General features: G+C 42.0%; 2 protein-coding genes across 4 annotated transcripts; one reads left to right on the plus strand and one right to left on the minus strand.

Annotated features, from left to right (window-relative positions):
• The first annotated feature begins 955 nt into the window (after nucleotides 1-955).
• Nucleotides 956-9,139, plus strand: LOC139368092 (zinc metalloproteinase-disintegrin-like 4a). Of its 3 annotated transcripts, none has more exons than XM_071106658.1 (23): nucleotides 956-1,164; nucleotides 1,479-1,585; nucleotides 1,743-1,816; nucleotides 1,915-1,993; nucleotides 2,129-2,205; nucleotides 2,610-2,808; nucleotides 2,954-3,019; nucleotides 3,119-3,181; nucleotides 3,377-3,546; nucleotides 3,789-4,013; nucleotides 4,121-4,298; nucleotides 4,562-4,651; nucleotides 5,496-5,691; nucleotides 5,950-6,052; nucleotides 6,251-6,422; nucleotides 6,542-6,622; nucleotides 6,713-6,797; nucleotides 6,882-7,002; nucleotides 7,116-7,290; nucleotides 7,565-7,612; nucleotides 7,737-7,787; nucleotides 7,924-8,184; nucleotides 8,420-9,139. In XM_071106658.1, the coding sequence occupies exons 1-23, from the start codon at nucleotides 1,119-1,121 to the stop codon at nucleotides 8,477-8,479; spliced, it is 2,727 nt and encodes a 908-aa protein (XP_070962759.1). In that variant the 5' UTR covers nucleotides 956-1,118; the 3' UTR covers nucleotides 8,480-9,139. The 3 variants fall into 3 exon arrangements, with proteins under 3 accessions (XP_070962759.1, XP_070962760.1, XP_070962757.1); XM_071106659.1 differs by having other exon boundaries at nucleotides 1,005-1,164; nucleotides 7,924-8,231; nucleotides 8,417-9,139; XM_071106656.1 differs by having other exon boundaries at nucleotides 1,038-1,164; nucleotides 8,417-9,139.
• Nucleotides 9,140-13,319: 4,180 nt separating this feature from the next.
• Nucleotides 13,320-26,214, minus strand: LOC139368094 (inhibitor of nuclear factor kappa-B kinase subunit alpha-like). The gene is made up of 22 exons (XM_071106661.1): nucleotides 25,819-26,214; nucleotides 25,510-25,616; nucleotides 24,964-25,058; nucleotides 24,695-24,812; nucleotides 24,330-24,399; nucleotides 24,164-24,252; nucleotides 23,891-23,980; nucleotides 23,639-23,763; nucleotides 23,379-23,486; nucleotides 21,329-21,464; nucleotides 20,874-21,068; nucleotides 20,219-20,321; nucleotides 19,858-19,981; nucleotides 19,058-19,209; nucleotides 18,777-18,838; nucleotides 18,105-18,214; nucleotides 17,473-17,522; nucleotides 17,209-17,314; nucleotides 16,803-16,950; nucleotides 16,499-16,635; nucleotides 16,282-16,381; nucleotides 13,320-14,813 (listed from the first exon to the last, which is right to left on the minus strand). Exons 2-22 carry the CDS (start codon nucleotides 25,612-25,614, stop codon nucleotides 14,748-14,750), a joined length of 2,289 nt encoding a protein of 762 aa, XP_070962762.1. The 5' UTR covers nucleotides 25,615-25,616; nucleotides 25,819-26,214; the 3' UTR covers nucleotides 13,320-14,747.
• Nucleotides 26,215-27,090: the final 876 nt, after the last annotated feature.

The following is a 27,090-nucleotide window of genomic DNA, read 5'->3' on the forward strand; positions in this document are numbered from 1 at the left end:
TAGTGAATGATTTGTCCCAAATACAACGCTTTTAGTTTTAGAAATATTTAGGACTAACTTGTTCCTTGCCACCCACTCTGAAACAAACTGCAGCTCTTTGTTAAGTGTTACAGTCCGTTCAGCCGCTGTAGAAGCTGACGTGTATGGTGTTGAGTCATATGCAGACAATAGACACTCTGGCCTTACTGAAAGCCAGGGGCATGTCGTTAGTAAAGATTAAGAAAGTGACATCATCATGCCCCGTGTATACAAACGGAAAACGAGCAGGGGTCTGGCCCCCCCCCTTTGAGGTTCTTGAAAGTGAAGGGAAGAAGTCCATTTGAGCAGCATCAAGGGATGAAAAAAATGAGACTGAGTGACACTGAAGAGGAACATTGACAAAAAATGAACATGTACCTGTGCAAAAGAGTTGATAAGAGTAGCAGAGAAGGTCTTTCCTGATGACATGGAGTCTGAGCTTGCTGAACATATCAAGAATCTCACTGACCAGTTTCATGGGTTTAGTTGCCTCAAATGCAGAGAACTTGCCCACGAATGTGAAGGCGGCTCAATTTACCCTGTCCTTATATTAATTTGACCCAATACCTGGTAACTTGTGCCAAGAGGTCACTTTTGGACATGCTATGTTTTCAGAACTGTTATGTTTACATTCATTTGGATTATTGACATGGATACTCCACATCCTGAAATCTATGTTATAAAGAATACTATATTTCCCTTGACCTAGTGATGCTGAATGTAAAAATGGCTAAGTTTAACCCACTCACCCCTATTAATGAGGAAGAGGCTATAAGGACACAGCTGAAGCTTAAACCGACTAGCAAAAACGTAAAACTGATCCTTACCTTAACCCTAACCTTCACCTAATTTTAATAAATTCTGAAATATCGATTTTGGCGTAAGGCGTGGCTTTATAGCCTTCTTATAAATCTCGACCGGTTTTCCGGTAATATGTGAGTGATGTCATGATTGCTACAAGGAACAGCTGCCCCTTGGCGATAACGTACGTCATGGAGAGGCGGCACTGGAACAGAGCTGCTTAATTTCTATGTTCACTAGCAAATTAGTATCGGTGCGTACAGCACATTTGAGAAACTCTGGGATATTACGCTCCAGCCATGCGATACACTATATATACTTTCCTGTTGTGCATCACGTATTGGGGTAAATTGAAAATATATCATTATGGTTTAATATTTGCTATCTGAAGGTCTTTATATCACATATAATCATATATAATTATAATGAACAACTACAAAAAATAAGGTGTATTTTACTGTACAGTATTTGTAAGGACAGCGACCTAATTAGCCCAAATGTTAATAGCACATTTAGTACTTATGTATAACATTGCAAAGTTGATAACTTGTATGATGCTCGTGGTATGATCAATGTCTACAGTCTAGACTTTAAATCAATGACAATTACTATAAGAAAAAGATTACTGTTAAAGTAGGTCTGGATGTCTGTTCTTTCAGTTGTACTGGTCAAGGGCGCAAGGAAATTGGATCATGTGGAGCGTTACGATGTAGTCCGACCTCAGAGACTGACTGGTCGGGTCAAAAGAAACATTTTCTCAAACCAGGTGCTTGCTTACATACCGTTATATCTCTATAATTAGGTAATAGTGGTAATAGTGGTTCCCTGCAAATTAGGGAAATATTTCAATTCCCAATGATGAGGGACGTTATAAAGAACAGGATAGCTTTTCATTGTCGACAACTAAACAACATCTTTGCTAGGTTTATCCTGACGAGTTACAATATGCATTAACCATTGATGGAGAGAACCACACTATTCATCTGGAGAAAAATAGGTAAATCATCTTTAACTTTCCACCAATTACTAGACGAGTTTTGGTAGCATATTTGGTAGCAGTTATATTAATTGTTCTACTACTTACTCTTTTCATAGGCAACTTATTGGGAGGCATTACGCTGAAACACACTATTCAGAAGATGGAAGACGGGTGACAACATTTCCAAATGATGAGGTATTTAAGCCATTTAAATGAATAGCTTACATTTTGTGTCACATTTTTGATTCATTGCATGTTATGCAGATTTAATGTGTAGAGTATTTTAACATATGTTCTCAACCAATACTTGTATTAATTTCAACATTTTAGGACCACTGCTATTATCATGGTCATATTCAAGGCATTGAGGATTCATCCGTTAGTGTTGGAATCTGTTCTGGCATTAGGTAAGTGAGATACCTATATATTTCCTGTTTTCTATCAGCAGTTTCTGAACTTTTTGAATGACTTTGAATGACTTGACATTTCACTGGAAGTCAAAGTTCTCTTTTGAGAAATTCAACATTTCCACAGATGTGTAATAGGAATGACAAACATTTGGGGTTGAAATCATTTCGAAAGAGGTCTTACACCTTTAGAAATGTACCTGTCTTTTATGACATTGGCTCTAGTGCCATTTCACCTCCAAGACAACGATTAGAGTTTCTATACTGAATAGCTTACTGATGTTGATTATTCATACTATATCATATCGTTTGATGGAACAATGCTATGTTCATTGGGGAGAAACTGATTGTCCATGCTTTCCAATGCAACACTTAGAAAACCGCCCTCTGATGTGTCTTTCCAGTGGCTTTGTGAGGGCTGAGCAGAAAGTCTACCTGGTTGAACCTTTAGGAGACTCTGCCGATGGGGAGCATGCTCTGTACAGACAGGAGCACCTCAGAGCCAACAATACCAGCTGTGGTCACTCCAACGACAGCACGGTCTATGACCATGACCAGGGACCGGCCCCCAGACTCTTAGGCCTCTTCAAGTCCAAAGGCTGGGTACGCAGTTACTTACTAATGCTTCCTTTTGGTTACTTACACAATACACATCCAAAGTGTTCAGATATTATGTATGTTGTATTTATCTTGTAAGAAGAGTCCAATGTTTTCTTATCTCTCTCTTTAAACATTTTTTTTGTTATAGAAAAGTAAACCCATCTCTGGGCCTCAAAGATTTGTGGAGATGTATCTGGTGGCTGACTATGCAGAGGTATGTTATGTTATGTATCAATATAGATGTATGTTTTCTTTCTTGTCTCCTGACAGCCTTTGTTGGAGGCTAACCTATGTGTGTTTGTTGTTTTTTCAGTACAAACAATTTGGAAGCCAAACCCGAGGTCGAATGCTGGAAATTGCCAATCATGTTGATAAGGTACCTTTTCAAGGAAGTCATTTTGTGTGTTTGTTTGTGAATGGCTGCATGAGCATAGTTAGATCAAGGAGTTTCTCTGAGCTGGTCCAGGCTCTAGTTATAGGTACTTAGGATGCTATATTGAATTAGCCAACTGTACATATATCTTATATTAATGAAGGAGTTATTGAAAAGACCTCTGTCTTTACATCCTAGTTGTATCGGCCATTGAACATCCGGGTCATGCTGGTGGGGTTGGAGATATGGACTACTAGGGATCACATTGACGTCACAGCCAGTCCTGAGAACACCCTGAATGGTTTTCTCCAGTGGCGCCAAGACGACCTTCTGAAGAGGGCAAAACATGACAATGCCCAGTTTGTCACGTGAGTAGTTAGCCTTATCTTCCTTGTGTTTGTGTTGTGTGGAAGGAAATGGATTGCAATTCATCACAATCATTTTTCCATTCTATTGTTTGGTATTATATGCTGTAAAAAAATATCCATATAAAATTTGGTTTTCAATGCATAGCATTGAAACGATGGCCAAATGTCTTGTTTCGGGGGGTTTGCAAAGCTAATGACAGTTCTACAGCTTTCCTCCAACATTTGGTTGTTGTTTTCAACAGTGGTAAAGATTTCTTGGGCGATACTGTCGGACTGGCAAATAAACTTGCCATGTGCACTGGAAGTTCAGGTGCAGTCAACCAGGACCACAACATAAACCCTATTGGCGTTGCCTCAACCATCGCTCATGAGATGGGCCACAACCTGGGCATGTCCCATGATACCTCAGGCTGCACCTGTGGGACATCGCTGTCCAACGACAACTGTGTCATGGCAGGTCGGGTCAGGTAAATACAAAAACACTCACGCGTTTCACATTCACTAACACACTGACACAGTGAGGAATGTCCTATGTTAGTCATTCTAAAGTGAGCCATCATTCCCACGCCTTTAGATCAGAGTACCCAGGGCTGTTTAGTGGCTGCAGTCAGGAGCAGCTGAGTGACTTCCTGGAGAGAGCCAATCCCAGATGTCTGCTGGACACGCCTGGCTCTGATAGGCTGTATGTGGGGGCTGCCTGTGGCAATGCCTTCCTGGACCCGGGAGAAGAGTGTGACTGTGGAACTGTGGAGGTAAGTCAGGCTCACAAGGTGCACTGGCATTGATTATATCGTCTCACACTATTCCACGGACTCAATCCAAGGTTTATCTTTGTTGGAAGGATGATAAAACTTTGCAAAAGCTTATAAAAGGGCGAGAACAAAATACACACACGGCTGCTTTGTTTGCACTGTAAATGATACATTTTGGATGACTGACTAAATGATACATTTGGTTAGATTAAATTGTTATTTTGTCTTTTGTAACTGATTGGTGTGATTTTTGTCCCTTCTAGGAGTGTAAGAATAGCTGCTGTGACCCCACTACCTGTCGCCTCACTGAGGGATCCAGCTGTGCTCATGGAGCATGCTGTGAAAACTGCCAGGTAAGTGCATTTTCGGTCATATGTAAAATCCTGGGAAATCTGGATGCTTTATTAAACGTACGATTGAATGAGTCAGACCAGCTGGTAACGTCCACCTCTGATCTCTCTCTGCTCATCACCATGTGATTGAATGAGTCAGACCAGCTGGTAACGTCCACCTCTGATCTCTCTCTGCTCATCACCATGTGATTGAATGAGTCAGACCAGCTGGTAACGTCCACCTCTGATCTCTCTCTGCTCATCACCATGTGATTGAGTGAGTCAGACCAGCTGGTAACGTCTACCTCTGATCTCTCTCTGCTCATCACCGTATGATTGAGTGAGTCAGACTAGCTGGTAACGTCCACCTCTGATCTCGCTCTGCTCATCACCACTCAGACAGACACACACAACCAAGCAAAAAAAAGAACATAGTCACAAGAGAAGTAGTGTTCGGAGAAACCAGGGTTGAAATGGCAGCAATAATACCAGGAAACAGACTGATGCACTTGTGTTTCCTTGTACTGTGCTGCACATATCCTTCCTTAATATGACAGTCAGGGGACTGTAAGAGGCAGACAAACAAAATGGTTTAATGGGTCCGCGCTCAAAAAGATTTTGCATAAACTTTATTATTCCATTTTTTGTATTATTTTCAGACGTTTCAGCGGGCATAGTCAGTCATCAAAAAATGTTTTTTTACTGTATGAACCAAACTTGGCGTCTAACCAAGAATCATACACTTTGCCGTAGTAGTAGAGTCCAATTTTCGTGTTGAAGTTAGCGCTTTGAGCGTAGTGTTTGAGAAGCACTGTACAAATAAAGCAATTCCTCAACCACTAAACTATTTGTTCTCAATCTTCAGCTGAAGCAAGCAGCCAGTTTGTGTCGAAGAGCTTCCAGTGACTGTGACTTGGCAGAGTACTGCACTGGAACTTCAGAGCATTGCCCAGAAGATACCTTTCAGATGAATGGGAAACCTTGTAGCTATGGTCGGGGCTACTGTTACAATGGGCAATGTCCGACACTTCAGCAGCACTGCAAGAGACTGTGGGGACCAGGTACATCTGTCTTTATCGTTTTAAGTACATAGCCACTCATTTTACACTACACTAGTTATGACACGGTGTAACCATCCCAAACCGCATGACGTTATTTCATTAGCACAAAGCAGAACCCTTCCAGAGGAAAAAAACTAGGCCTAGATATAATCTCATTCGGTCAGTGCAGGTTGAACGTCACATTGTGCATTGTACAACGATGATCATCTACAGTAAGGATTCATGTCATAACTGTCACACCTTTCTCTTGTTTTCTAGCGGCACAAGTAGGCACGGATTCCTGCTTTAATCTAAACCTGGGTGGCAATGAAGGAGCCCACTGCGGAAGGACCAAAAATGGCTTTCTTCGCTGCACACCACAGTATGTGCCCCCCCCATCTGACTTCCTGTGTTCTGACATTTCCTGTTTCCCATCGAATGTGACCACACAATGTCCCTCCTCGAGGCAATTTACAAAAAGAAAACAGATATTACAAGACTTCCATATGTTTGTGCTGTTAAGAAACATGTTGCCATATTTTGACGTCAAATACTAAGTCAATTTGTTTTCTTCTCCTAGGAATATGAAATGTGGAACACTATTTTGCTTTGGAGGAGATGAGTATCCCATCACTGGGCAGAAGGCCTTCTACAATATGCAGGGAGGGGGGACATGCAACATAGCAGTGGACCAGGATAAGATAAGATCTCTGGACATGGTCCCAACAGGAACTAAATGTGGTGTGAATGAGGTAAGACTGTTTATGAATTCCAAATCACCCCTCAGGAGGGCCTATATGAATTCATGGACACGAATTCATGGTGTTCATATGAGAGGGCAAATGAAGTGAACAATTCTTTGTTTTCACAGGTTTGCTACGATCACAAATGCCAAGATGTCAAAGTCTATGGTCAAACGGAGGACTGTTCATCCAAATGCCACAACAATGGGGTGAGTGCATTGGCTGTCGATTTTGAGTCGTTTGTACAACTTAGCTAGAATTATATGGACCCAATCACACCCTGTGCGCTCTTTTGTTAGGTGTGCAACAACAAGGGACAGTGCCACTGTGACCCAGACTGGGCTCCACCCTACTGTGACGTCAAGTATTCAGACTTGCCTCAAGGTACGCCTCATTCACTCTGTTGTTCATTTTCATGAACAACCATGCATGTCACATCTTAATGATTGGTTATGTTTTGCATTGCAGACCAGTTTGGGGTGGTAGCTGGCATCTCAGCAGCAATAGCTGTGTTGCTGCTGCTCACTTTCCTGGTTGCAGGACTGATGTGCTGCAAGAAAAACAAGAGAGAAACCTACACCTCCAAAAAGTGAGTTTTTTTCACCAACATACACATTTTTAAAACAAATTGTTAATGCCACTTCGCAGTTGTCATTACAAATGATTTGGTACATAATCAACATGTTGATGTGTGATGCGCAGGAAAGTTCACTCTACCTCCGGCCAGTTGAACCCAATGTTCCGGGAGAGGGGTGAGAAGGGCAAACCTCTGAGCAAGCCCCCCCAAATTAGCCAACCCACCTTCATGGAGTCATCTGCAACACAAGCCTGCACCGCTCTGTTTGTCACTGTGGTCCCTTCCAGGCCCCCTCCACAGGTGAGCTACATTACCACAAGTTAACATTATCTCAAAATTACCACTACTCCAGACCTGTTATGTGGAGTTACTAGTATTATCATACCTGTTGTAGGTAGTTCCTATGTAAATATATATTGATAGCAACAAGAAGTGAAACAGCTGCTGAACTCGTAAAGATAGCCTGCCTAAAGTTAAGGGTTGGTATGCTTCGAATAGACTAGGGATATTTGGAAAGAAAAATAAATGGCAATTAAATGGAGAGGAATATTTATGAGAAAATGTTGTCTTGCAGCCACCAAAGAGCTTGCCTGCAGTGCAGCCCCAGTCTCGCATTGAAGCGGTGAGCTGTGCCAATTGAAATACCTAAATGTATCACGTTAATAAACTCTGGAATCTTCTAAATGTATCTTCTGAATGTATTCTGCAGTGCCAAACTCATACAAGCATTTTTATTTGATCATCAGACTAAACCTCTACCTCCATCAAAGCCTTTGCCGACTCTGAGTAGCAAACCGGTGAGTCATTCCAGCCATTACGATGACTAACGTGTTAACAACATGGTATAACAACTGTTATAACATGTAACTACATGGTCTCCACACACAGTCTAATCATGAACTGATTATCAATTGTTTTATATTGTTCTATTAGAAAATCAAACCTGTCGTCCCAGTGCCACCAGTGAAGTCCAGTCCTTACCCAGTGCCACCAGTGAAGTCCAGTCCTTACCCAGTGCCTCCAGTCAAGTCCAGTCCTTACCCAGTGCCTCCAGTCAAGTCCAGTCCTTACCCAGTGCCTCCAGTCAAGTCCAGTCCTTACCCAGTGCCTCCAGTCAAGTCCAGTCCTTACCCAGTGCCTCCAGTCAAGTCCAGTCCTTACCCAGTGCCTCCAGTCAAGCCCACAGCACCAAAGGTACCCAGCAAATACCCACAAGTAATTGTTTAGCTAACACATTTTTCGTAGTCATGTCTTGAAAATTCTTCGTAGCAGTTAGATTTAAAAAAAAGTAACTTCTGAAACCATTGCATTGCAGGAAAGTAAAAGTAAAAAAATATATATACATTTTGTGTTCGTAATTCTTTGCGTAACCAGAATTGAAGGGCACGTTTCAAGATGGCTGTCTAATTGATCCCTGTGTGTTCAGCAGACCTCAGGAGGAGCAAGCCACAAGATTGCATTGAAGCCTCCCCCCATGCCACGTCGATGATGACTGCTGCATGGAGCAGTATGGTGACTCATAGGAAGACAAGGCTTTGAGGAGGAGCCTAGTCCTGGTTTCAGGCTCTAGGAGGTCCTGGAGGACCGAGTCTAAAGTCAACTGTGGAGAATGTCTTTGAAGACTCAACATCAACATGGTGGTGTCTCAAAATGTCCTCCTCAACCACTGTGGAAAAGTGGTTTGGAAAATGCTGGAACAGAATTGCTGGTGCATTTCTCACGCAGTGTTTTTTTATTATAATTCTTTTTTTTACAATAATTGTATATAAAACTTTTTTTTTTACAGTAGACCACTCCCTTTTAAATAAACCTAGCAGTTGTACTTGTTTTTATAGGCTGCTTCAAAAAATTTATGAGGGGGAGAGCCTCATGGTATTGTACATATGAATGTTCATTTTAAGTTTGTCATGTGCTCAAGCCATTGTCTTTTTTTTTAAACGAAAATGTATTTATTACATTGATATTAGTTATTTTTTCAAAGATATTACTAATGTTACAAGTGAGAGATAGGCTTCCTGAAATGAAATACTGTACGTATTATACCTGCTTATTGTGATATGTGCAATAATCCAGTCCAATGCATCCTTGTTCTTCAAATGGCCTAGGAAAACTGTTGATTGTAATATAAATAAAAATGTGCCTAAACAAATAGTGTTTGTCTTCGTTTCATCAGACACTACTCATCTCAGCCCAGAAGTAGGACAGAGAAAAAGGGGAGAGCACTGTTTATATTCAAGAAAAGCTAAAAGAAATGTTTACATATTCATTGCATTCCTTCGTCTGACAGCACAATCATTCATTTTTTATGATAAGCTAATGCTCGAGTGGAACTGAAGAGTTGTACTCAGACAGAATTCACCTAGTTAATTGCACGATAAGCCAAAAGCAGAAAAGTCTCACTAGCTAAGAGCATTAGTTCCACAGTACTTCATGGTTTCATAATATCTCTTGCTGTTAGCCACTTGTTTTTGTTAACATGCTGCAGAACCGCTCTGTGTCAAGCACCGCAGTCATGGGGTGCCCGAGTCTGTGGGAAACGAGCTGAGGAGCACACAGGATTTCATACATGCTCGAAGAATAGTGAATCATTGTGAACCTCCAGTCAGTGGCCTGGAGGTTGACAATATAGTATGTATCTCACTAGAACAATACAGTATTCACTAACAGGTTGTGTATGTTGCAACCAACAGAACAGGAAATGCCCCCAGTTGCTCCAGGAGGCTAGACCCATCTATATATTGCGCAATTGCTACATCTAGGAGAACAAAAACAGCTCAGTGACAAATTCAGTTTGGATTCTGACAATATCTAATTCAATGGCAAATGTGCCAAAGGGAAACGTTGCATTAAAGCCCCAATCAGTAAGATTTCTAGTCTTACAGTGTCTTAAGCTCCGTTTATACCTGGCGCTAACATTCATCCTTGGTCCTGATCTTGTCCACATTCTGATTGTGCCCACATTTTCAGATAGGCGTTTACACGTGGTATTAAAAGGTGTCACTTATCTGTCCACTGTGTCTGCATTGGTCCCTTATTTTATGCAACGGCAGTCTTCAATTACTCATTTTATCTCCCTTGATATCTCTGGTGTTAATAGCCTGAAACCATTCCTAAAATATCCCTCATTCATTCTGGCGGGGTGGGTGGGGTCATGACGGGAACACTCATCCAATGAAAGAACAATCGCTGATGGAACATCATTTCAAGTGTAATATGTCATATGATATACTTTCCCCAGACACTTTCATCCAAAGCCAACCAACGTTAGATCTGTGTAGCCTCTGGATTCAAACTCCCTGTGTTGTTGCTAGGACCATGCCCTAACCAGCTGACCCATATACAGTGGACCATTCTGTGTACTGTATATTAAGTGTTGACACAGACTGACTTTGAGAATAGTTCCCAGATTGATGCTTTTCCTGTGCAGTCTCATGAGTGACCATCCAAAATTACCAAAGAAATGCTAAATAAGAGGATGCTAAAGGAGGAGCTCAGCCCTCTCTCTTTGCAAGTTACAGGCCGAAGGTCCCCTATCCTTCCGAAATTCAAAAGATGCTAACACCTGAGAAATCTTGATTTGTCCAAATAACCAGAAACGAAAAACCCAAACACAGGAACTACTGCTACTCTTATCCTAGACATCCAGTTCAGTTCTGACAGATTCTCTCAGTTCACACACAAAATCTTTCCACAAAAGAAGATGGTTTTGCCAGCCAGGAGTCATAGGCCTATTGGCCACAAAGCCTATTGCTTACAGACTGACTCAGAACAGCTCCCAGATTTACAGGCAGTCTCCTGGGCAGTCTCGTGAGTGACTAAGGAAATGGTTTGGGAAGCATGGAGTGACTCCCCAGAGAGGCCCTGATCTGGGTCAGCTCGGACTGAGGAGTAGAGCAGAGAGGAATCCTGATCTAGGATCAGTTTGGCCCTTTAGACCCAAAGGAACATGGTAACTTGGACAGGGAGGACCTGGTCCAAGATCAGCACGCAGATGCTTTATGCTCAGGAATGTAGCATTAAGTAGGGGTTGGTCTCAGGCATGCTGAGGCCTCCGATGATTCAGTCTGATTCACTCAGTATCAACGTATTAAAACACCGCTGGTTGTTATTAGAATGGGGGATGGGATGGCTGTGTCTGTGCTTGTTTTAATAGTTTAGTGCTTGGTTCCCTAACATTGAAACAAGGATGTCTTGTTTTCTATTTCGGAGTTAACTAACAACGAAACAATGAATTGTTGTTGTTCACTCAGATTTCAACAGTAGTTATTGGGTTGGAGGGATTACAAAGAATAAGTATTATTAGAAAAGAGTACATTCACAAACACTTGGAACACGGAACAAAACGTACAGCAGTTATTGGGGTCTTGTATTAAGGAATGTTCGTATTGTAAAATGAAAAACACCAGACAAAACCACTTTGCCTCGTGAAACCTAGAGTCCTAGACTGGGCTTCAGGACAGTCCGACCGCAAGTTTATTTTTATACAGTTCTACAGTGGCAGTTGTTACTTACAAGCAGTTGCTATTTTAGTGCAGTTTGCCAGGCCACAGCAAACGCTGAATAGTTTAATTCATTTTCCTCATCCATCACTGCAAAGTGAATGCAAAGCAGAAACTAACTCAGATCCTGAAGATGTGATGACACCCACAGAGTAGGATTGACTAATAGCCTATATTTAAATTATGCCGTGTGAGCAAAGAAATATGAGAAGTTCCACAGAACCATGGATGATGAAGATATCTTCTTCCTTTCTTTGGAGCAAAAAAGAAGCACAAACAACAAGCAACTAAAGCTCAATTACTAGGTGAAGAGAGAACCAACTGCCACTTGAAGAAGGGAATGCAAACATATTCATCTGACAAAAGCTACGGTCACATGTCTGAAGAGAGGACAAAAAGACCTACTATTCCATTTAATAAAATTATCCAAGAAGGGGAGTAGGTTACATTCCCCTGCCGGACATGACCTGTCCAGCTCCACAGGCACTCACCCCCCCACTGTTCTTAAATCATTTCCTGACATCTGCAGTAAAACTAATATGTCAAATGGCCAGCTGAGAGTGACTCTTTTCAACGGAAACAAAGAAACATTGGTGATAATGACAGGGTGGGGAAAGTGCAAGACCAGTATATCCTGCACATCCTTCAGTGGTCAGTGACTCATGTATTGAATCAGTGACTGTCTCTTAGGCTGCGTTTACAAAGGCAGCCCAATTCGGATTTTTCTCCACTAAATTGGTCTTTTGACCAATCACATCAGATCTTTTCACATCGGATCTTTTTCAGAGCTGATGTGATTGGTCATAAGACCAATTAGTGAAAAAATCAGAATTGGGATGCCTGTGTAAACGCAGCTTGTGTGCAGGAACAGAATTTGGCCCATATCCACAAAGCATCTCAGAAAAGGGCTTAGGAATCCTGTTAATACCGGTTTTAAAGACACACACAAAAAACAACTTTACAACTCAGAGTAGGTTTTGGGATGATGTTAAGATTGTCTGGGTACTCACTGTGAGCCAGGAATCAAATGAACTCATACAAGTTCATCTCAGATGGTAATCAGGACAGTTTGAGGTACCGCAAAGGAAAGATAGTGATGACGCTCATTGACGTTGTTGCAATTTGGAAAATAACCGAAAAACTCTACAACACACGTTGCTTCAGACAACCACAGTGAATGTGACTGCATCAAATGTTGCAATGGTAAAACATTTGATATACATTTTTCACCTGACATGATCACTTTGTCTACTCTTAATTATTGCCTAATTCTGATGGTTGTTAAAAGTGGAATTTTGACAATAATTACCATTATATCAACACACTCCTCACTCCCGTTTAACAACTAAATCCCTTTGGCACAGTAGGCAGTCAACGTTTGAAAGGTCCACCATTTTCATCGAACACAATCAAAGTTAACATAAGCCCTAGATCCCTTCAATTTCATCATTTAATAGGCATGCCCAATTTAGACATCCTTTTCAACGTCATGTTGCGCTCCAAACGGATAACTTGAAAGGAATGAAATAACACGTAGGTAATGAAATAATGGAAAGAAAAACGTGTGTATTTAGTGGTTATAAGTATTTAGGCATAGTATGTAAAATAGGCCTCGTGTGAAATCATTGCCAAAAGCACAAGAGCCTGTAGCTCTAGATTATTCTATACGATCAAACCATGAAATAATCAAAACATTCTTTAAGCAACTCCTTCACACAGACGCCTCCGTCTTCAGCAAGCCTCAGTTAAAATCCACCATTGGAATTTGGTAGAGCAGAAAATATAGACAGTGGGCACCACTTGCAGAAACAAGGAACACCACAAACATGAGCTTCTTAGAACTAATATAAAGCAATGCAAATTCATGCCAAGTCCATTTTTATTGTAATACCAAGTCAATGTTTGATATCTACACAATACAATTACTAAAAAAAGTAAACATTCAGACATGGGTTTTAACATCAGATGGTGACAAACCTTGAAGAGGGAAACTGACATAGCAGGTCACTTAAATACTACAAAATAAACATTATCCATTGCACTTAAAACTACATAAATACAACTTATAGATTTAATGTACATGTCTTTCTGGAGCAAAGTGTGTACTTCATCTTTGTTACACCTCTCGGGTGGTACGTTCAATCATTTATCATGGCCCGCCATATGTTTCTATTCATTGAGCATCCAGTGAAAAGAAAGAATGACACTCAACACCCAAGAATGACAGTGCACCTGACAAACTGAATTTAACTTGTGGTATTCTATTTTTCAGGTTTAAACATTTTCAACATGTGGGAAAAAATATACCAGCATTCTTGGTGACACAAACGTCACAAAGTAACTTTAGGATTTCCACCCCCCCCCTTCCATGTAAAGTGTGTTTAGTCATGATAGAATACTTTTAGTCAATCAAAATACAATTTATATATGGTCAAAACCCTTTCCCCTTGATCGATGCATGACTTGATTTCAAATACAGCCGATACATTTCCTGTCCCGTTGGATGGTTGTAACAAGAGGTGTGTCACAAGGGCCCAGACTGATAAATAGGGTTCTAGAGGGCATCTAGGACCCCAGATGTCTGACTACTACTTCCTCGGCACAAACAGGATGGAGGATGCTTGGGAATGTCAAAAGTGCTGCTGGTCGATTGTAATTTCCTCCCCCCCCCTCTCTTTTCCTTGTGCTGTGTCACATCACGAGACATGATGGGGCTCAACACAAACGCGCGTGCATAGAAAGCTTTCTTATCACTCCCATTTCCTTAGCCCAAACACTTTCCAGCTCTGTCATTCCAAAACTTTGACTCACAATCAATTGCAGTTTACTCTGAAACTTTGATAAGATAATAGTAAAATATGGATTTTGATGAATAGTGGTACTTAGATTTGCACAATGATCTGCGAGGTAAAATTAAAAGGTTACATTTGCTTGAAGAGTAATGGACGACTGACATGTCGTGTTCAGACTTTTTTTTTGTTCATATAAAAACAAAATGATACATCATCCACCCTTCTCACCAAATAGATGAGAAAACAGAGAAGAGAAAACCATTGAGCATTTGTATTTTTTGATCTGCCTTTTTTAAGAAGCCCAGGTTAGCCGTTAAAGTGAGTTACCAAATCCGCACATCAAAATGTACAATTACATGAACTGCCGTGACTCCATTTTGTTAACAGCATTCTGTCCTTAGTGTTACTTGGTTGGAGGGCAGGCAGGGATGAGCTGGACAGTGCTTTGTTTACTGTTGACATGTATTCACACATTTCGTTTGAGCAGTTTCGTAGACAATGTTTCATATTTAGTCCAGCTCCAATCTTGCTCCTACAAAGAGATGACATAACACTTGACCTCAATGAAGCTTTAAGGTTGTCGCTGTAACAAACAAAGGGTTAACTGTGGAGTCGACACAAGGTCAAAATGGTCTATATTGTGAAAAACCATGAACAAAAATGTGGTTTTGGGTTTTTAATTTAAGGCTAGGCATGAGGTTAGCAGTGTGGTTAAGGTTTAAAATCACATTTTAAGAGGACAAATTGCAGAATTAGGTGGGGTTTGACTTCGGGGCTGCGGTAACTAGTGATGACCATGGTGTTTGGTTTGTGGTTTGGACACCGTATCAATCTCAGTGCCCTCTGGGAAAGGCAGCCAACCTCCCCAGACATGTTTCGAATGGATGAGATTCGCCAGTTAGCCTTAAGGACATGTCTGAGCCCACTTAATACAACACAAGGTTGGGAAAAAGACAGAGGGAACCTTATCACCCTCCTGACCTGGGACACCTAATCCCACCCTGATAGGGAGTGGACATAGAGAAGAGTGTGACTGGTAAATGACGCACACCAGTGGTGCCAACTTAACAAGTACCTACATGTTTCAATTCCACGTTATACACTGAACAAAAATATAAACGCAACATGTAAAGTGTTGGTCCCGTGTTTCATGAGCTGAAATAAGAGATTCCAGAAATGTTCCACATGCACAAAAAGCTTATTTCTCTCAAACTTTGTTTGCATCCCTGTTAGTGAGCATTTCTCCTTTGCCAAGATAATCCATCCACCTGACAAGTGTGGCATATCAAGAAGCTGATTAAACAGCATGATCATTACACAGCTGCACCTTGTACTGGGGACAATAAAAAAATGCCACTGACGTGCAGTTTTGTCACAACACAATGCAACAAACGTCTCAAGTTTTACAGGGGAGTGCAATTGGCATGCTGACTGCAGGAATGTTCACCAGAGCTGTTGCCAGAGAACGTAATGTTAATTTCTCTACCATAAGCTGCCTCCAACGTCATTTTAGAGACTTTGGCAGTACATCCAACCGGCCTCACAACCGCAGACCACGTGTAACCACGCTAGCCTCAGACCTCCACATCTAGCTTCTTCACCTGCAGGATCGTCTGAGACCAGCCACCCGGACAGCTGATGAAACCGAGGAGTATTTCTGTCTGTAATAAAGCCCTTATGTGGGGAAAACTCATTCTGATTGGCTGGGCCTGGCTCCTCCAGTGGGTGGGCCTATACCCCCCCAGGCTCCCTATGGCTGCACCCCTGCCCAGTCATGCGAAATCCATAGTTTAGGGCCTAACGAATTTGTTTCAGTTGACTTGATTTCCTTATATGAACTATAACGCAGTAAAAATGTTCTTCAGTACAGACGTGCGTGTGACTTAACACACTGTAGAAAACGTGGTGACGTGCAACACTGAAATATAAGACGCTGCATTGACAGAATACCAGGCTTCCATTACAAGTCTTGCCAGCTGAGATAAAACGTCCCAACTCACCACTATGCTTTTGGACTGCTCGTCAGCAGCTTCCTGCATCAGGCTGGTCAGCTGACTGAGGTACTTCTGGTTCTCCTGAAGCAGACGCGGGGCAGCATCACTGGAGGGAAGGAGAAACAAAGAAAACAAGTCACCTACTGTCCTAAGGGCATTCCTTTTCATTCTGCTACATATAACGTGTCAACCCCTCCCGTCTGTCTACTGTATAGCCCAGTACCTATCGTTGGGTCCTGGTAGGGAGGTCAGGGGGTGAGGGTTACTGATGGGCTGGGCAGACTGGGCCCACTGGGACACCTGCAGGGGGTTGGACAACTCTGGGCTGGCTGCTATCGAGTTCCTTGCAGAGTTCTGAGCCTGGGAGAAGACAAATGACTTACACTGAACACGTGTTCACTTATTATGACCTAGCTAGCTGAGTTCAATAGAAAATTGCACGATGTAAAATAACCCAATGCCATCTTACAGTAGATCTCATGACCTTATTACTAACTTAACTCTGGTTCTACCACTCTGTCACTCACACAGGCAATCTTCAGTAGGTGCCAGAACTCTCTCTGTCTTTTGACCTGCATCTGCATCACAGTGTTGTCGGCATCCTTGATGTTCTCCAGCGTCTTCTCAATCCGTGGGAACAGGTCAATTATCTTCTGCTTGTTCAGTAAGATCTTACTGCATGGGGGGGGGGGCAGACGGTAAAACCTCAGGAATAGCAAAGAGGGCAAAATCCAACTAGGCAGCCATATCACCACATTTCTGCAGAACGTTCAGAATTCCGAGATAAATATATTGCATTGAACAGACACATGCCTCTCTGACATGTAGAGTGTAGAATCATGTCAGCTCTACTCATGCTATTTCTATCTGCAACGCTCAGTTGATGACCCGGGTGAGCTGACGGTCCACTGAACAGTGCCGGACCCAGTCTACCTGAGATGTGCGTAGAGGTCTCGGAGGACCTTGTCTTGGTTCTGGACAGTCTGGATGATGGCTTTAACCATCTCGGAGCTGTCGCTGCTCACATCAGGGCCAGGCGCTGAGGGAAGAACAGCACACTGGTGTCAGGTGGTGGTAGCGTTTAGAATTACAGTTGTACCATTACAGATTCTATTCCATATCCAAAAGTACTACTGTCTTATGGACATTTATGACAACTGCAGTGCAGTGACTGTTTATTGGTCCAAAGTGGCTTACTTCTGCATTTCATCTTCAGTTGTTTGTAGAGTTCAATGGCCTTCTCCTCTCTGAAAACAACGAATAAACAAGTCATTATTTTAGAACATTCATTTTATACAGAAGAGTTGACCTTTTCTTCTAAAATCAGTGTTTCCCAACCCTGGTCCTCGAGTACCCCCCAACAGCACACATTGTGATTGTAACCCTGGACAAGCACACCTGATTTAACTTGTCAACTAATCATCAAGCCCTCAACTAATCATCAAGCCCTTGAACGAGGTACATTTGTCAAGGGCTACAACGAAACTGTGTACTGTTGGGGGTACTGGAGGACCAGGGTTCTCTAAAATGTATATGACTGGCAATGCAAATTAAAGAACAACATTAGGTTAGCTGTCAGATCAGCTACTAGCTTTAGCTGGATACAGAAGCCAGACATCTCAATAAGGTTCCATCCACTTCTACTTAAAAAGGAAAGATTCACCCGGTTTGAATGTTTGAACAACGTATAGTGCAGATACACAGGAAAACATGAAATGACCCCAGGAATCTATAGAACATCGCTCAGACACTCAAGACAGATAGACCCTTGATGCGTTTCATGGAGGAGAGACAGAGCGTGTCATTCACGCCTGGTATAGAACACTCACAGCTGCTCCATGACGTCTCCTTGGCGACGGGCGTAGGGACTCCGCTGCAGCTCCACAATCTCCGAGTGTAACGACATGATTTCCTCGTCCAGGTGGCTCACCTCTGCCACCTGGTGGACCAGACACATTACACCTGGTCTTTCAATGGTAATAGGTAGAGTTGTCCCTGAGCACTGATAGAGGGTCATACTTTTATTAACCTGACGATAACAGTTGGTGGGGTAATCTGATTCTAGACCTGTGGTTAAAGGGGCAATCTGCAGTTACCACATCCATTTTTTTGGGACATCTAAATTAATGATATGTACCCATTGATTCCTGAAGAATATAACGTCTTAATAGGTCATGAGTTTAGTTCAACTGTCGTACCCCATCAGAACCCCAAATATACACTTGTTTTAGTCCAATGTTTGTAAACAATGTCATTCTAAAACAGTTTATAACATCAAAACTATACATTTTGATATCATGGATGGTCAGTCCTTGCATCCAGAGCTCAGTCTATGAATTTGAGTGGTTACATTTCTCCAGACCCATCCCTTAGCCTTTTACCAAAACAAGGGCAGATGTGTTCTATACCAACAATCAATTTGGAATGATATATATATATTTTTTTTACACCCGGAATACACGCAGCAAGGTTCCTAAGTTTGTCCCCATCCCTGCTGGTACCTGTGCATAAGCAGCAGCTTTCCCCTCGTTCTCCTGCCACGCTTTCAGCATCTTCTCTGACGCTGAGGGGTAAAAAGAAACAAATCTCATGAAAACAACTCCATCTTTTCACAACACAAAACCATTGTTGCTTCTGAACTGGCACCCTATTCCCTAAGTTGGGAAATGGCACCCTATTCTCTACTATGGGCCCTATGTAAGGAATAGGGCACCATTTCAGACACAGGGCCATGTGGGTGACTATTCTTGGCACAACCAATCATTAGCTGGCAGACACTCACAGATCCCATAATGCATCTGGTCACTGTACTTTTCCAGGTCGTACTGGATACTGCTCTTGAAGAAGTCCAGCTTGGCCTTCAGCTGCTGGGAGAAGGCAAACATGCCGTTCTTGCACCGGGTCAGGTTGGTGTTGTAGCGTAGGAGGCTCAGCCTGGACACACACACAGAATAGAATAACTGTCTGTTCAAAGACAGAAATGTACATCAAGATAACACAGGATCAATTTCCCTCCAAAAAACACCAGCGCACGTGAACGGAAAGGTGAACATCGTGAGATTTCTGGAACGCTTTAACTGAACACTGAGGCTGTACCAGTTAAGAGCATCTACTCGCACCCGCGGGGTAACTGAATGAGCACTCCTACCTGTCAAAATGCACTAATTCTACTGCAACCTTTTTCGCTTACAATAAAATCGCCGACTCAATCTTGCAAAGTTAGGTTTGCTGCATTTAAAGAGGCTGACATTATGTTAATTCGATCACAATTCCCACATTAGAAAAGTTGATCTGAAAGCTAGTGTAAACTAATGGGGCAACACTAGTGCAGTTCACCGAAGTTCAATCTTATGTGTCTCAGCGCGGGCTGGCATTGCTTCTGCACGGCTGCGCGTGCAAAGCTCATTGGGAACATTGAATCCCACACCACAGATGAAAAAGCAACTGGCCGATTCTTCGAAAGCAAGTCTGGGAACTTCTTTTAGCAATTTCAGTTTGGTAATATGGTAATGTCTCAACGTAAAGAATCTCACTTCCTTTCAGATTTGTTTCATTCTAGTACAGCCGTGCTGGCTTACTCACATGGCAGCCCTCTGGCCCTGGAACAGTCTACTGTAGTCGTCCTTCAGTCCACAGATGTAACTAACCGCCTCGCCCCACACCTTCTTCAGCACCACCAAGGGAAGCTGGGACTTAGCTTCCCGTACTGGGGAAAAAAGACGACATGCTTCTACATAAGGCTTGGTACATATGAAGGAAGAACAAACTGAAGACATTTTTGAACCAAACGATGGAAGGAGGACTAGTTTAACCGAATGCTCAATTTTGTTTTTGCCCAAAAAACTAAAAAAGCACTACCTCTAATTGCATGAGCTTGTATTCCGATCCAATTCGGCTTAACATCTCAAAATATTTATCAGCGGGCAGAGAAGACAGTACTCACCAATAGCGTTGACTTCATCAGGCAGCTGTCTAGCACTGAAGGGACCAGAGTACTTGGTGAGGCTCTTGTCAAACAAATAGATGATGTAACTGTCCCAGCCTCGCTGCACAACACACAAAGCACACACAATCACTTTACATTGGGGTCAAATGCTAAACATGTTCATGCTGAAGAGGTGAGTAAGATTTACAATGTGTTGCATCGAAACCTGCCCGACGACTCAAAATTAATTATTCCGCTGCTCTATCGTTTGCTACATACTTCAGTCTGAGACAGCCGTCATTTAAGTTGTTTGTGGTGAAGTCAAAATGAGGGGTGTTGAACAAGCCAAAGTTATCAGCGATTGGATCATCTCGAACCAAACAGTATCAATGCCAAATTTTTCAAAACATCGCTTTACCCACATGTGTTTTGGCTCTGGCCCAACATATTGGTTTCTGTGACCAATCAGACGGTCTAGAACGGATTTCCATTCTAGAAATTGTCAGGGAGGTACTCCGATCCAGACTCACCGCGGAGAACAAACTAACGTCCGTGGGCGTGGTGTAGCGTTTGGCCGGAGCAAGGAGTTTGGGAAGCCAGGCAATCAAAACAACATTCTAACAAATAACATAACACCAACGAAGTAGCAGAGTGGAACCAAAAGGAGTCTTACCACCCCGTCAAGGACACACTGGGCCGCAGCCTTCCTGGGGTCCAGCGACACCCCCGTCTCCTGCAAAAGCTCCTGGTTGACCAGCTCAATCTTGGTCTCAGTCTCGATGCGGCGCTGCAGGCTATGGAGGCTCTCCTCTGGGACCAGTTGGAAGGAGTGGACCTGGGCTGTGGTCATGTTTAGGATGTGGACAACCTGCAAATGAGAGAGAATATATGGGCAAAATAAAGGAAGCCGACTGGCTAGCAGATTGAGTCAATCCAAAATATCAAGCACTGACAGTCAAACTTAACATTTTGCTGAAAAAGTATATTAATTGCACATTCACTCACTGAGGAAAAATAAGGAGTTCACTGAATTTTGCCTATGAGACCAAACCAAATAAATGAGGCCAGCCTTGACAGAGAATCTATGGTCAGCTCAATAAATACAGTATGATACATTACAGAACTAACCTTCATGCATAATATTTGTTCCAGCACTTCAAAGCACTGGGGTTTCTTGCTGTCAGCGTTGGTCTTGCCTCCCCTCTGGACAGGATCCCATTTCAGCATCAGCTGAAGCAGCATCTCCATGCGCTCCAGCAGTGTCCTGAATGAGCACAGCGCAAATTAACATTGCCCCCGGTGGAGGGGAAATAAATAGGTTCACTCTATACAGGTCATGGGTCGTTTCTCTCGAGTTAAGAGTCCCGGTTTTCAAATTTCAAGTTATGCTTCTCAATGAGGTGAAACGTTTAGAATGTTGTCATAAATTGAGCTGACACGATTCACTGTTCTACATGACAGAAAATCAAAAGTTTGGACACACCTACTCATTCAAGGGTTTTTCTTTATTTTTACTATTTTTCACATTGTAGAATAATAGTGAAGACATCAAAACTATGAAATAGCACATTTGGAATCATGTAGTAACCAAAAAATTGTTATATGAAAATATATTTAAGATTTTTCAAAGTAGCCACCCTTTGCCTTGATGACAGCTTTGCACACTCTTTGCATTCTCTCAACCAGCTTCATGAGGTAGTCACCTGGAATGCATTTCAATGAACAGGTGCGCCTTGTTAAAAGTTAATTTGTGGAATTTATTTCCTTCCTAATGCATTTGAGCCAATCAGATGTGTTGTGACAAGGTAGGGGTGGTATACAGAAGATAGTCCTATTTGGTAAAAGACCAAGTCCATATTATGGCAAGAACAGCTCAAATAGACTGTTGTTTCTCTTTGCCTATCATCACTTTAAGACATGAAGGTCAGTCAATACGGAAGATTAAGAACTTTGAAACTTTCCTCAAGTTCAGTTGCAAAAACCATCAAGCGCTATGATGAAACTGGCTCTCAGAGGACAGCCGCAGGAAAGACCAGAGTTACCTCAGAAATCAGCAATTAACTGCAACTCAGATTGCAGCCCAAATAAACGCTTCAGAGTTCAAGTAACAGACACATCTCAACATGAACTGTTCAGAGGTGACTGCATGAATCAGGCCTTCATGGTCGAATTGCTGCAAAGAAACCACACCAATAAGAGATTTGCTTGGGCCAAAAAACATGAGCATTGGACATTAGACTGGTGGAAATCTGTCCTTTGGTCTGATGAGTCCAAATTTAAGATTTTTGGTTCCAACCGTCATGTCTTTGTGAGGCGCAGAGAAGGCGAACGGATGATCTCCGCATGTGTGGTTCCCACCGCGATAGTGCTTTGCTGGTGACACTGTCTGTGATTTATTTAGAATTCAAGGCACACTTAACCAGCATGGCTACCACAGCATTCTGCAGCGATACGCCATCCCATCTGGTTTGCGCTTAGTGGGACTATCTTTTGTTTTTCAACAGGACAATGACCCAACACACCTCCAGGCTGTGTAAGGGCTATTTGACCAAGAATGAGAATGATGGAGTGCTGCATCAGATGACCTGGCCTCCACAATCCCCCGACCTCAACCGAATTGAGATGGTTTGGGATGAGTTGGACGCAGAGTGAAGGAAAAGCAGCCAACAAGTGCTCAGCATATGTGGGAACTGCTTCAAGACTGTTGGAAAAGCATTCGAGGTGACTTCATGAAGCTGGTTGAGAGAATGCCAAGAGTGTGCAAAGCTGTCATCAACACAATGGGTGGCTACTTTGAAGAATCTCAAATATATTTTGATTTGTTCAACACCTCTTTTAGTTACTACATGATTCCATATGTGTTATTTCATAGTTTTGGTGTCTTCCTTATTATTCTACAATGTAGAAAATAGTACAAATAAAGAAAAACCCTTAAATGAGTAGGTGTGTCCAAACTTTTGACTGGTACTGTGTGTGTGTGTGTCTATATATCTCAATGCTCTGTTACATGACACCCTACTGAACAGGCACCTGGTAGCCCTGGTAGAAATATGTCTGTGGCTAAAGGTTATGATGAGAACCAGCATACACAACCTTTGAGGACCCTGCTGTACATAAAGATGTTAGGCGACAGGTAGCTAATAACGCCATCAGAATGAAGTGTGTGATGGCGTCGGACCTGCTCAGATTGTTGGGGTATGGTAGATGTGTGGAGAATCTGACGTCCCCATTCAATTCCTCCACGGCCATGATGTCTTTGGGACCTTTGCTCCGCACTTTGCTGGCCCTGAGGAATAACAACATTGAAATGGCATTTAGGATGGTTACCTAGTGCCCCTTGGAGGATAACTTAGAATTAAAACTAGCACTTGAGAACTGTGTTACTGTATTAATTTATTTCGGGGTTGGGGACACAATCAAATGCAGAGGGACAACTACCATTGGACCGGCTGAAGATTGTGCAGAAACGGCCGGAATCCACAGCTGCATTCAAATATCATTGTGCCAAAACTCCAGTAGTCCACTGTGACAGTGTAAGGCTTATTCTCAAATAGCTCAGGTGCCTGGGGAAAAGATATGCAATGTATCAATATGGAAGTCCGGTTTTATCAAACAAACAAAGACAGTGGTGTAACGTTGAATCAATAGGGATCTAGGAGTGCTTGCCGGGGGGATGGATATTATGCTCACCAAGTACTGCAGTGTTCCCACAAAAGAGGTGCACAGACTCCCCTGGTCCAAGTCTTTGGCATAGCCCAAGTCTATGATTTTGTGAACCAACTGAACAAGGAAAAACATGAGAAATAGTAACATTGCAAGATGAACAGTAATCCTTCAAAATAACAGACAATGTCACCATCGTCGATTTCACACTTTACAACACCAATAGCACAAAAATGTAGACTGTTAAAAAACAGAGCATGGTGATACATTCTGTGTGCTGGTCCATAAATATTGGGTTACCTTTCCGTTGACATCCTGCAGCACTACATTTTCTGGTTTAAGGTCTCTGTGTATGATCTTGTTTTCATGTAAATACTGGACGCCTGAACCTGTTAAGACCATTCAGAAAATCAGCTCTATGCAGAGCAACGATTGACACAACACAACGGTGTGGTACAGTACATACCGACGTCATTAAGCAGGGAAAGCACTTCACTTTCTTTCAGGCCACAGCAATTTTCTGGCTTGCTCAGCATCTGTCAAATTCAACCATTAACACATTGTTAGACAAATGGCTGCTAATATGAAGAAAAAAATGTATACTTCAGACCTCGTGACAGAGCAAGCCCCCCAAAAAACGATTTTGTTGTCGTGACCTTCCGCGAGGCATTTACCACTTAGCTACTCCAGGGGCACTGCGCTGTGGCTAACCCTGTTTCTCTAACCCCCCAAGGAGAGTATGTAGGTGCCAAGGGGTTTCAAATCAAAATGACACATTTGCGTGGACTTTAAGGAAAATTGACAAGTAAGTATTCATCCTCTGCAGTCCACCTTTCTGAGGTCTCCCTTGGAGCAGTACTCCATGGCCAGCAGTGGAAGGTCGTTTAAGGCAATGTGCTTCATCTCCTCTGGCACGTCTCGCGCTGTCACTACATTGAGATTATTCAACCTGAATATGAAAGAGATAAGAAAAACATTGTACTTGATACTAACAAGCCAATGCCGATATGTCAATGTATCAGTGAAAAGGTAGAAGTCACACTGTTCAAATGTGTGTGGCGCTCAATGATGTACAAAAGGATAATACGATGAAGACAAACTTTTTCATGATCTGGATCTCTCTGCTCCACCTGTCTTTGTTTCTTTGTATTAACTCCAGACGACACATTTTCACTGCTATTTTTTCCGATGTATCCTTGGAAACAAGGGGGGGGGGGAAGTATAATCTATTATCTTGATTGAACCTGTAACAGCTGGTCAATTCAACAGATGTGTACACAGAGGGAAAATTACAAAACAGTAGGTATTCCAAAAGCTATTTTTAGGCTACAAAGTGTTTCTCTCAACTGGTGGCCATTGGACCTGTGATACATTATCTTTATTAATTTTTATTCAAATACAGATTAACAATTTACATTCTTACATCATACTAAACAGAAGGCAGGTATCTATGATACATTATCTGCCACCCAGTCAGGCCTACTGTTTACATCTAGGAAGTGGTTGACAACCTTTCACCTACTTGTAAACATATCTCCAGATCTGATTTGGCAGCCGGATGTGTAGCTACCTTTATTCAAATCCAGAACAACTAGGGTTAACTATAGAAATGTTGCTAACATTCGCTAGCTAGTTGGAATACTTACATGATTTTGATACAGGTAGACATGGGCAAAACTGCCCATGCCCAATCTCTCTTTGAATTCCCAGTCTCCACAGTTTTGGTTTTGTCTGAAAGGAGGCTTATCCATTGCTGTAACGTTAATAACATGAACGATTAATGTTACATTTGGCTATGCAAATTGGCAATATGTACAGTTAGCCAGCTATGCTGTAAATCAAGCATTTACTAGCTAACTGTTAGCTTGATAGCTAAACTACTTATAACAGCTAACGTTAGTGGTGCTAGCTAACATTAGCTAGCTAAACAACTTTCACATTTGCCTTACTAGTACCTTCAACTTAGCTCCACCGTCAGATGATGTCCGTAAACAAAACGTATTAATAGCCAATATAGACGTTTAAACTTTACAATCGCCCATATTTTCCTCGCAGGGTTGTACCCATGACTGTTCAACGAAGCTCGTAGACGAAGTAAACATAGCTACCGTTAGCTAGCTAGCTCGTTGGACAGACAGCTAGCTAACGCTGCTGGCTATCAAAACTGGGAAACTATTGGAGTAATACTATAATCTAAGATAAGTATTACGTTACTTTGCTATTTCATACGAGAGTCATTGGCTGTTTTTTTCCAGAAAAATAAAGATAATCTTCTTGTGTCTGACCAATGCACCTTGACAGGAATGTGCGCTTTCCTAGATGTGACGTCACCAAGAAACCCGGCAGCTTTTCTGAATTTAAAAAAATGAAACGGGGGCCAGGGGCCTCATTTATTTACGCTGACTGTGATGGTTTAATATTCGCGAAATAGTTAGGATAGTCTACCATTCGCTCCATCTATTATTTAACTGGAACCACTTCACAGTAGCAAATAGATAAGCCATTTCAAGTCTTTGCTCTATTTGACCCGAACTGATGCGCAGTTTAACAGTAGAACAGACGGTTCACCTTTTCCATTGACATTTGTAGGCTACTGCATCTGAATAATGTAATGTTACATTTCTTCAGTAGACAATATTTAATTTATTAACATTGTACATATACAGTATCATAACCATTGTAGAATAAATTCCTCACCTTTGCTGGCCATGATGAGTTCATATTCCCGAAGTAGCCATACAGCGAATTACCATGCACATCTCTCATTGTGCCTATTAAATATTGTAATTTCAAGTTTTTGCATCAGAAAGGGAGCGAGGTTTATAACTTACAGTAGAATTTAACAGATGAATAGACAGTTGATATTTTGCATTGAAGTGTATAGACTACCACTTTAAGTAGGCCTGTAGCCTGCTTGTGTAGTCTTTTCAGAAATGGCACACGCAGATATTTATTAAATGTATTATACGGTTATAATTGAGCTCCTGGTGAGGACTAGATTGTATAAAGCTAAGGACATTTACTTTTCGTAGCAGGTTAGGAGAACTTACGCAGCAGGTTAAGATAATTAACGTAGCAGGTTAGGAAAATTAGGTTAAGGTTAGGACAATAGTTCGTTTTAGGGTTCGTTAACGTTCTCCCCGAAAATACAAAAAAAAACGTTTTTTGACGTTTTATGCATCAATTCTGTCGGTAGCTGTATCCATCTAGCCACAACTGTTGTGTCC

The sequence above is a fragment of the Oncorhynchus clarkii genome, chromosome 16 (genome assembly GCF_045791955.1).
Source record: "Oncorhynchus clarkii lewisi isolate Uvic-CL-2024 chromosome 16, UVic_Ocla_1.0, whole genome shotgun sequence".
NCBI lineage: Eukaryota > Metazoa > Chordata > Actinopteri > Salmoniformes > Salmonidae > Oncorhynchus > Oncorhynchus clarkii.